General features: G+C 54.8%; 1 protein-coding gene across 1 annotated transcript in view; it reads right to left on the bottom strand.

Moving 5' to 3' along the window:
* GPR139 (G protein-coupled receptor 139) overlaps positions 1-9,791 on the bottom strand; it is a 35,421-nt gene extending 25,630 nt beyond the window's left edge. The window contains exon 1 of the mRNA XM_016157031.2: positions 9,373-9,791. Within this exon, the coding sequence (XP_016012517.1) occupies positions 9,373-9,496 (124 nt within the window). The 5' untranslated portion in view covers positions 9,497-9,791. The remainder of the gene's footprint in view (positions 1-9,372) is intronic.
* Positions 9,792-11,306: the final 1,515 nt, after the last annotated feature.

The following is an 11,306-nucleotide window of genomic DNA, read 5'->3' as shown; positions in this document are numbered from 1 at the left end:
GATGGATGGATGGATGGATGGGTGGGTGGATGGATGGATGGGTGGATGTGTGGGCGGATGGATGGATGGATGGATGGATGGATGAATGGGTGGATGGATGGATGGATGGATGGATGGATGGGTGGGTGGATGGGCGGGTGGATGGGTGGATGGGTGGGTGGATGGATGGATGGATGGGTGGATGGGTGGATGGGTGGGCGGGTGGGTGGGCGGGTGGATGGGTGGATGGGTGGGTGGGTAAGTGAGTCAGTGAATGCAGATGCAGTTGTCTGTGCTCTCTGGTTTCTCCTCTCATCCTTTTTCATCGGGCAAAACGAAAACATATATTTGGGCTAAAAGTCCCAGTATCCTCTCAACGTAGTTCAGCTGGTCATGGCCTTTGCTTAAGAAAGGCCCAAGTCATTCTTTCTATTTCCATTTTATCGAAAAGCAAAGATCCTTGGGTCATCCGCACAGAGAAGTTCCCTTCCTTTGAATCCCACTGGGAGCCAAGGTAGCCATGTCCTTGCCACACCCAGGCCCTACCTTCCTTACATTTCTCTTGTGGGGGTGGAGACGGCAGGATCATCTCTGCTGTGGTGGCCGAAGCACGCTGGATTTGGAGTCTAGAAGATTTGGGGTCAGGGTAACCCCTAATTGGCTGTTTAACCTTAGGGAACTCCCTTGCCCTCTCTGGGCCTTAGTTTTCTCATTGAAAGCATTGTATTCTGTGAGTATCCCCCAGATTTTAGTGACTGGTCCACTAACATGATTTTTGCTATATTCTTGCATTCCCTATACTATTATTTACATAACATTTTTGTTTTTAAAGTGTTTTGCCTTTTCTTTTTGAATTTTTATTTTATATAACACTGCTGTCCAATATAAAATTAATGTGAGCCACATAAATCTCAATTTTTCTAGCAGCCACATTGAAAAAATAAGAAAAAGGTGAAATAAATTTTAACAATATGTTTTATTTAACTATGTTCACCTAAAATGCAATCGATATAAATTATTGATGAAATATTTGACTTTATTCATACTAAATGTCTAAAATCTGGTATGTATTTTATACTTCCAGCACATCTCCAGATGGATGCTAATCTTCACTGGAGATCCTTGATCTCTGTTTAGATGTCATAAAATGCACAGTAGAAGAAGTAGATTCATATACCCAAGTTGTTCCAAGTGCTCAGTTATTTTCCAATGACTGAACTGAGTATCAGATTTTAATTGTAAATCGATCGGAATGAAACGAGACTTGGTTCCACGGCTGTACTAGTCAGATGTCAGGTGGTTACTACGTCGCAGAGCACAGATGTACAACAACTCTGCCTCGGTGTCATAAACAGAAAGTGGCTTTAAAATAAATACCATGACGACAGGAGAGTGCCATTAAGTTCCAGCTAGGTACCGCTGCCTGCCAAGGTGTCAGCCCTAGGCCTGCTCAGGTCTGTGAAAAAAGGAGATTTAGCTGTATGAAAAGGTATTAGAGACACACTAGCAGCAAACGGAGCCTTTCCCTTTGATGGAATCGGAAGGATTAAGATAATTGAAAGGAATTTAATGCTGTAGCCTGGTACCGCCTAAAATAATCCTACAGAAAGCAACAACAATAACACCCCCCCACCCCAATATCTAGATAATCACGCTGAGCTCGAAAATTCCACAGCCTCTTTCTCCTTTATTCCTGTCACTTTGCCTCCTCCTAAGACACCACTAAGCAGTATGATTTTGTGGAAAAAGTGCAATAAACAAGAGTTCAAAAAACTAAGTTCGGGTTTAGATTCTGCCACTCCTAGCTCGGTGACTTTGGGCAAAGTCACAGTTTCATTTCGGAAAATGGGAGTGTTTAGACTCATCAGAAAACGGCTTCCACCCCAGATCGTCCCATTTTGCCCGCACCGTGGCCGCTGTGAGAAAGGCCCCGTTCCTCCCATTCTGCAGAGAGGAGCGTGGAGGCTCAGAGTGGTGGACGCGACTTGCCAGAGCCCCACCAGCAGGGGGCCACGAGGCAGGCATTTGAATCCAGGTCCGGGGGTCACCGAGCCCCCGCGTCTGACCCCGCATGCCGCCAGCGTCCAAGGGCTCCTCCTCTTCTGAAAACCTGGGGGGGTCGTGTTCCGGGACACTGTCGGCTGCAGCGTGTGGCGCCTCCTGGAGCTTCCTCTGCGGTCCGTGGCAGGTCCCTGGTTTCCTGCGTCGGACGCCTTCCCGATGGGTCTCCATCGCTGTTAGGTCTCACCCCTCCCTCTAGCTTCTTGTTTTCGTCCTCTGCCCACTGCGACCCCCTCGGCGTTGCTTGCCCACTCCGGAGCGTGTGAATTGTCGGCCTGGCGGGCCCTATTAAGCCTGCAGACATGTTTCGATTTGGCTCACGCAGTGCTGGCTTACGTAGTGTTTTAAAAATTTTTTGAATTAGTTGCCAACATTGAAACACTGCTACGTTTCATATAAACTGAACCAGGATTCTAGATTCCTTTGAACACTTGGGCAACACTGGGCCCTCGGCCGGCAAGCTGAGTGGCCGCGGTGCTTTCTGCCTCGCTCGGTGCCCTCACTCTTCCCCGCTGTCTGTCGCCCCCACCTCTCGGCCTAGCCCGAGGGTCAGTTGTCGGCCGTCATTGCGGGCAGCTGCCACTTTCTTATAATACAGGTGGATAGCAGTACAGAATATCGCTCTGTCATTTTTTAGCTGCGCGACCTCGGGTAAGTCTCGGCGTTCTCATCTGAAAGACGGGCATAATGATTACACGTGCCCCAGAAGGCCGCCATGAGAATTAAGTGAGTTAACACATGTGAAGCGCTTCGGAGGCTCTGGCGCGTGGTAGGGTTCGCAGTCATCAAGAGGAAAATGCGCGGTATTTCGAGATCACGTGTCTCAGTCTCAGAGGGAAAATGAGAGCCTGAGAGCCACAGGTTGTCAGGAAAACAGCAGGGAAGCACGATTCTTTGGGCAGGTGAAACATTTAAAGCTGGGCCACTCTGTTCCTTTATCTTATCTGAGTGCCCCTTGGAGGTATTTGGGTCCAAGACGGCTGCCCTCCCCGCCCCCAGCGGTTCCTGGTGTCCTCTGCAGGCCTGGCGTCCTCTGTCAGGACCGGCCACGTGTTTCGGGCTCACAGGGAGGTTCCCTGGCCGGACCCGTTCACCCCCCACTCCGTTCCCGACCCCGGCCGCAGCACAGAGAAATCCTTCTGCTGGTGCCCATCAGCCTCCGTCTGCTCTAGCCGAAGACCGTTTCACGTTCTGGGCTGACACCACTTCTGCAGGTTACGCCGAACCACAGGCAGCGCTCTTAGGGGCACGAGTTCCCTGGGCTTCTGATAGAATTATCGCTTGCTCCATCCGCTCATTCCATCCCCGTTTCCAGGGCGTGGAGTTTCACTTCTGGTGGGTGTGTTTGGGGGAACGACCTCTGTATAAAGCCCTGTGTGGCCCCAGGGGAGTTACAGGGCTTGAACGCGCCGACACGTTAGACAGTAAGAACAGTGCCAGCTACGACCTGTTGAGCTCCTGTGACGTGCGCGGACGGGACGGTAACATGTCTTAGCCTTTGCGTGTTTTATTTGGAGTCACCACAGCAGCAATGTGGAGCGCAGGAGGTTAATAACATCTGTCGAACTCTCACTCTGTATGAGAGCAAATGCGTGCCAGGAACAGCAATAAGCGTTTTTACGATCTCATTTAATCCTCGGAACAACCCTACGAGATAGAGATTATGATTATCCCATATCATTGATGAGGAGGCTAAGGTTCGCAGAGGGTGAGAAATTTGCCCAAGGTCACAGACCAGCACGCGGGGGAGCCAGGATTCGAACCCAGGCAGTCTGACGTCAGAGACCACTTGCCGAACTGCCGAACTTGACTGCCCACTTCCTTACAAATGAAAATGGGGGCTCAGAGAGGTGCAGTAGCATACCTGAGATCAGGCAGCAAACAAGAGGAAGATGTAGGATTCAAATCCATATTCGTGTGGTTCTAATGCCCTTCGCAGTCAATTCCGCAAAGCAGAAATGACGGAGGATGGTTGTAGACCGTGCAGGGGTGGGGATTATAAAGCTGCTGTTCTGGACCCCGGCTCGAGGCCAGCCGGGCGGCCTCCAGCACAGCTACTCTGCTGGTTCTGTGCTCATGCCCCAGCTATGGGCCGTGTCGCCAAATGAGCTATATATACAAGCAGAGCCCAGCTCTCCTAGGCCTTTGACGGATCTATCAAGAATGACTTGTCAAGGGCACCCGGTGAGTTTATTTCAGAGCCAAGCCTGGAATCCAGAGCTCCTCACACAGTGCTCTTTCTCCGGGTGTTATAACAGAGACCCGAAGACCAAAAGTGCACACAGAGGGGCCAGACAGGTTGCAGAGCAGGACGAGGGGCCTCGTGGAGGGACTGTTACAGATGGCGAGTGTGTATGTGCTCCCGAGAGGGGCGGCTGTGAAATAAATTAGGGCACAAACATCCGGCGCGGCACTATGCAGCTCCATAAACGAATGAAAAAGCTTCGTAGATACCGCTATGGATGATTGATATGTAAGTGAAAACAGCAAGATGTAGGACCGTGTGTATCATGTGCTCACTTCGCGGAGAGTGAGAAGTGGGAGCGTTGGAATTACAACGCGTGCCTATATTTTTAGGTTTTTGAATAATATAAATGTCATCATCTATTTAATGCACATGCATGCGCGCGCGCGCGCGCACACACACACACACACACACACACACACCCCTAATCCTCAGCCCCAGCTGATTACTACTTTCTGGGAATATGAGCTTAATTGCCAATTCTTCTGGTTTTTCAAGGAAACTTGGAAATCTACTTTTTAGAAAGAATCCAATTTTTAATTTCAAATTGTTTATTGCTAATATGTAGAAATCCAATAGAGTTTTTTGCATATTAACAGTGTCCTGATACTCTACTAACTTATTAGTTTTTAGGAGCTTCTTTTGGTGGAGTCTTTGTGATTTATATAAAGACTATGATATCATCTGTGAATAGAAACAATTTCATTTCTTCCTTCCTGTATTCCTCTTATTTCTTTTTCTTGCCTTGTTGCACTGGCTAGAGCTTCCAGGCCAATGCTGACTGAACGGGAGTGGTGAGAACAGACATCCTTGCCTTGTTCCAGATTTTAAGGGGGAAGCGGTATCTCTTTTATCACTAAATGTCACGTTAGCTGTAAGTTATTTGTAGATGTCCTTTATCACCTTAAAGAAGTTCTTTCTCTTTTCCTAGTTTGATTAGTTTTTATCATGAATGGATATTAAATTTTGTCAGATACTTTTTCTACATCTTCGGAGATGATCATATGGGTTTCCTTTTTTAGTTTGTCAATAGGGCGAATCACACTGAATGATTTTCAAATGTTGAACCAGCCTTGTGTTTTTGGGGTAAAATTGACTTGGCCCCGATGCCTTCTTATATATTCCCAGATTCGACTGGCTAATATTTTGGTGAGGATTTTTATGTCTAGGTACACGAGGAATATTGGTCTGTAGTTTTTTGTAATGTCTTTGGTTTCGATATTCGAGTCAGCCGGTGTCCTCAGCAATCCTGTGAAGTAACTACCCTTGTTAAGATCTGTGCTTTCCGGGCGGGGCAGCTGAGACACAATGTAAAGTCACTTGCCTGAGGTCACGCGACTGAAAAGCAGCAAAGCCAGGACTCGAACCCCAGAGGTCCAACTCCAGACTCTGTATTCTTAACCTGTTCACTACATTTTTTTTTTCTCTAAAGAAATTTACAGGCCAGCGCTCACACATCTGGGGGCCTCAGTCCAGCTCGTCGGTGACCTTTTTTCCACCTCTGGTCAACGACAGGACCGAGCACGTGCCGGCGCACTTACGACCCGCCGGGCCACGGGCCTCGCCGTCCCCCCTTCCGCACTCTTTCCCCGGACGTTCGGGCTCATCTTTCCCTCCCGCACCGTGTCCCGCTCTGCCCTGTCCCGTCCCGGCTGGCCCAGTCGGTGTCCCCAGCTCTACCTCGTTGGCTCTGCTCGCTCATCGTACGTGTTTCAAAAAGTGAGGAACATCTTGCTTACTTGAAAAGGAGGAAGAAAGACATGGAGTTTGAGGACTATCTGGGACACCACTTTGCCACCGAGCGCACAGCACGAAGGGCCGAGGTGAGTTCCGAGAACTCGCCGGCAGAATCAAAGGCACCGCGATGCGGCGGAACGAGCAGGTGTTCGCACACCGGCTTGACTGTGTAGACGAGATGCTGCGCCTCTCCGATCTCACGGGGCCAGGTACAGGCCCCGGGGATGTGCTGGGGATTAAGTGCAATAATATCGGCACTTCACGTAGACAAGGGCCTGGCGTGCAGGAGGCGCTGGAGGTGCTTTCCGGTCCAGGCACTGTGCTCGGCCATTCCTCCACAGAGTGACTTATTTAACATGCGCGACCTGCGTGGGTAGTAGATGCTCCTGCTCCCCTGACTTTGCAGCGGGAGAAAGTTGTGGCACGGAGAGGGGTCAGAGATCTGTCCGTCACTCACATCAGAAGCCCCTATATCCCACGCAAGACCAGTTCAATTAGCCCGTCTAGGGCAATTCCTAGAGGCAGGGGATTGAACCACGCGGCCTTTCTCAAGCTCTTCTCACTCTAGAGATTGAAGGTGGCGGGAGACATCCGTACTGTCCCCTAGTTACTGGCCCCCCCACGGACAGACGCTCTGCCACTCCCCATCTCTGCCTCAGTTCCCACCCACATCTCTGACCACCATGGCGAGAATTTGGAATGGGCTGAGTCTACTGCCAGGAAAAGTGACTCAATTAAAATCTCAGTTTTCAGCAGCATTACCAAGCCCTGCGGTCTGCGACTTCACACCCAGCACAGCCGAGCCTCCCAGTCGGCGCAGGGTAATGAGGGTTTGCTAATTGCTGGTGGCTGGGGCCGGGAGGGGCGGGGGAGACTGGAGTGGGCTTGGCCGGAGGAGCGAGTGCTGAGCTAAGTGCTCTTCTGTGCATGCCTCCCAGGCCCTTCTCTGGCTCACTGGGGGGGCGGGGCCCCGAGCAGCCCCCTCCTCCTCACGACCAAATCAGCTTCCTGGGCACAACCGCAGCAGCTCGGCGGCAAGCAGGGCACGGGGCGCCAGGCGCCGGGCGGAGCGTCTGACCCGTGCCATCCTCTCCATCGCCACCGTCACGTCGCACCATGAGTCCAGGGGGTAGCGGCTCTCGTGAAGCCCGTTTTCCGGATGTGCAAACGGAAGCGCAGAGATGCAAAAGGCCTATAAATCCACTCCCAGCTCTGCTTCGTTCTACAGCCTGCCTCCTTAGTTACCAGGAACGGACTCGCCTGCCCTTATGGTTTTAAGGAATGACTTGAGGATTTCACCTTTGAACCACCTCGCAAGCCATTAACAAAACCAGCCGTCATCAGCCCATGACCTTCGTACAAGCCTGGCCTCTCCAGTCATTCTTCTCCAGAATGCTGGGTCCTTCTGCGTCTGTCGCTGCCTCTAGAATTAGAAGCTCACAGTTGTGAGTTCCGTGAACCCAGGGACAGCACTTTAGGGGTCTCTGAGTCCCTTTGCAACCTCCCTAGCAGTTGGTACATGGCAGGGGGCCTTAATGCGTAGTCGAATATATGAATACATCTGTGCCCTCCACTTTCTAATCTCAAGCCAAGCTCCTCCCCCCGCCCCCGAAGTCTCTAAGCCCTAGGCTCAGCCTTGATGAGCCCGCGCACCTGCGAAGGCATTAGGTGCCTTGACTTCCTTCCACCTTGAGGTGTCTGAGGTTCCCCTGTCCTCCCCATCCTCATGTCCCCGCTCTGTACCCTTGGAGGGTCAACCTCTCCCCATCTTTATGTCTCTTAAGGGATTTTCAGAAGAAAAGCCCAGTGGCTACTTCAGTCAGCAGAGGAGATGGAGGGGCGAGAGAGAGGCGGGGTAGGTACATTGTGATGTGAGGGCTACAGGTGAGGGGGGGGGCCTGTCACTTCTCGGGTTCAGTGACTGTCACTAATGAACCTTCTGAAAAACTCAGTCCCCAAAAGAGAGCTGGGAGAGGCTCAGGAGGGCGGACCGAGTGGAAATCAGTTCCAGCTCGAGGTAATTACAGGACGCGGATGTGTGCTGCCGCCCAGCAGAGCGAATCCGGAGCTGAGCGTCTTTCCCAGGGCAGCCGGAGCGATTAGAAAGAAAAGCCTCGTCACACGCCGGGAGGGCGGGGTACAGCACTAGTGAGCGTATGCTTTCCATGCCTACCTAATTTGATGGGGGATTTATTTAAACCACCTCGTCAGGGGCCCTGGCTACGGACTTGAATGGTTCGGAAAGGAGATTTCAGTGAGGCTCCCAGAAATCCAGCTTCCGAGTTCCTGGGATCCCAGGGAGCTGAAGATGATGATGCTACAATTCTAGGCTGCACATTTTTCAGTGTCAACTCTCGCGTCTGCCTATAAGTGATCTTTAGGAATCTTTCTGCCACAGAGCTGTCTCAGGGACTGCCTGCGAGCAGGGGCCATCTCAAGCAGGAGCCCCTGGAGACCCCTCCCCCTTGCTCGCAGGGCAAGCGCCCCTGTTCCGTCCTCCCCAGCCAGCTCTGGCTCTCTTCAGGAATTCAGCACAAGCCTCGGCCACACTTCCAGAGGACGCTGAGCCGTGGGGCCAGCCAGACAGACGTCTGCAGCAGCCAGCGAGCTAGCTGCCCAGGACGGGTAGACCGGAGGCCAAGCCAGGGGTCGTGGCTCGTCCTCAAGGAGACTGCGACCCCCTGAGGCGGTGGGTGTCAGCAGGCTGCGTGTGTGTCTCTGCGCCCTTGCCCTGGCCAGAGCATCACCCCGAGCCACCCCCGACTCTTCCTGGCCCACCTGGAGAGCCATTCCTGCTTAGGGGGCAGCAGGGGCTCAGCCCTTGCTCCGTCCCGGGGACCCCCTCCCCACACACAGCATCAGGGTCTTGGGCTTCATCTCCAGTCAGGTGGGGACACGCGGCGGGGCAGGGGGGCGAGGTGCACCAGGGCTGCGTGGACAGACATAGGGAGCTACGGGAGACGCGAAGCCCCAACGTAGCCATCTGTCCCGAGGCGCAGTCAGGTCACACTTGGCAGCCCTCGCTGGACCCCGAGGATGCCAAACCGTCAGACGCGCACACACAGATACTCGGCAGCGTCCTCGGCTGCTACGCGTGCACGCACACCAACCCACACTCACACACTCACACGCTCACACGCTCACACGCGCGCACACCCCACGGGTCCCTGCTACCCCACGCAACTTCCTTCCCCCAGCCCCGCAATGTCCGCAGCTGCCCTTCAGGCTTAAACTTTTTCCGAGGTGGCGCCAGGGCTCCGCCGAGAGGCTGGACCGGCCTGGGCTTCCAGGGTTGGGGCGCCCCGCCCCGGGGGCTCCTGGCTTCCCTCCCTCCCCTCCGCGCCCCTCACCTGGTAAACCGAGGCACAGCAAGAGGCTGTAGTAGACCACGGGCAGGAAGCCCAAGCCGCAGGCCGCGCCGGGGGACCAGGGCAGCGAGCTGTTGGCTGCGAGGTGGGCGTGCGTGTGCTCCATGAGCGCGCCCCCCGCGCCCCGCTGCGCCCGCCCGGCCTGCTGGCCCGGCTCCGGACGCCGGCTCGCGGGTGGCGGCGGCCGAGGCAGCAGCTGGAGCGGCAGCGCCGCTGTCCCCGAAGGACTCGCGGCTGCCGCTGGCTGTGGTCCCCTCTGCGCCCTCTGCACCTGCCCGCCTCGAGTGCGGCTCAGCCCTTCCGCAGGGCGCAGGGCGCAGGGAGCAGGGACTCACGGACTCACTCGGGAGGGGCTCCTGGAGCCCGGAGCCGGCGTGTGCGCCTCCCACCCTGGACCGCTCGGCTCCCGCCTCGGAGCCCGGGGGCTGGGACGCAGCTCCGCGCAGCCAATCAGCAACTGCCTGGATGCGGTGGGTGGGGTGCTCCGATGGAGGGGGTCTCAGCTGCCTCTCCCGGCTCCAGTTTCAGGAGAGGAGTTGGTCCCGGGAACCCCAGAGGAAGACCCGGGTGGGAGCAGCCCACCCCGTCCCCACCCCTGCGGGAGGGGCGTGGTGTGGGTGGGACCTGCTTCTCCCGCAGCAGCGGCTCTGTGCGCCTCCGGTGTGTCCTCAGATCGCCTTCTCCACTCTCCCCCCGGCCGCCTCTCTTGCCCCTCGCCCGTGCTTCCAGCCCATCTCCATGCGGGATTCTCCACCCAGGGCGTGGGGGGAGGGGAGGCTGTCGGAGCGAGGATGCTCAAGGGCTGTCGAGCTCCTGGACCAGAGCTGCTGAGCTGAACGGAAGGGTGCCCGCCTCCGAGTGTGGCTGTCGACTCTGGGGGAGGCCAGCGGGGGCCCTCCCTGAGCTGGGGTGCCGCTGAAGGGGATGCAGGCCCACCGCGAAAAGCACACCACAGGGAGCCCTGACTCCACCTGAGGAGTCAGGACGTTGCCGCCCCTGGACACGCTCACCCACATTCACACAAAGACACACAATGCCCAGGCATGCCTGCGCGGTCAGACACTCACACAGGCAGACGGGGGCCCCCTCGTCCCATACTCAGGCACACGCCAATGCAGGGCACCCTCATCCACGTGCACCAGGACCACAGTCACAGGACGTCCCAGGCGCACACACATACCCACGTGGGAGTCGTCTGGGGGCGATCTAGTGTTTGAAGGTTGTATGAAGGATAGGAGAGGTAAAGCAGGTGGGATCTAGGCTATCGTGGAGAGTTGGGGTGAATGGGCACCCCCTTCTCCTCAGGGTAAGCAGGTGGAAGGTTCCCCATGCAGCCCCTGTGGGGGCCACAACAGAATTGGGAAAGGAGAGAAGTCTGTCTGAGGCTCAAGACAGTGTGCGTGTGTGCGTGCGTGTGTGTGTGTGTGTGTGTGTGAAAGGTTCTGCAGAAATGAGGAGATCTGATGTCTCAAGCCAAGTTAGATACTGACATTTTGTAGCGAACTGTAGTTTAAATGTGACCACCCCAAATAAAAACAAAATAAAACCCTCAGTACGTTGATAAACACAGCCGTGCTATGGCAGAGGCTCGATAAGTAATTGTTTAAAAACCTATACATTGGATTTGTCTGCAGGCAGCTGAACTGCGATGAGAAACCGGGGCTGGGGAGGGGGAGCGGGGCGGGGGGGGGGGGAGGGCGGGATCTGATGCAGCCTGGAATCTGCCCGAATCTGCCCGGCGAGTCCACTCAGAGATCTTCCCACCTCAGAACCACGGACAGAGCCTCGGGGCTTCTGCCCTTCAGAGCACTGCTATTAACGCCCTTCTTTTCGGGCCTCAGAGAGTCTTGCCCTAACGATCCTATTTCGATTTGCAGTCTCTGCCCACCCCCTCCCCAGGAGCTCACTTCCTCTGC

The sequence above is a fragment of the Rousettus aegyptiacus genome, unplaced genomic scaffold (assembly GCF_014176215.1).
Source record: "Rousettus aegyptiacus isolate mRouAeg1 unplaced genomic scaffold, mRouAeg1.p scaffold_m13_p_8, whole genome shotgun sequence".
Lineage (NCBI taxonomy): Eukaryota > Metazoa > Chordata > Mammalia > Chiroptera > Pteropodidae > Rousettus > Rousettus aegyptiacus.
The sequence above is the reverse complement of the archived record's forward strand: the minus strand, read 5'-3'. Positions and strand labels throughout refer to the sequence as shown.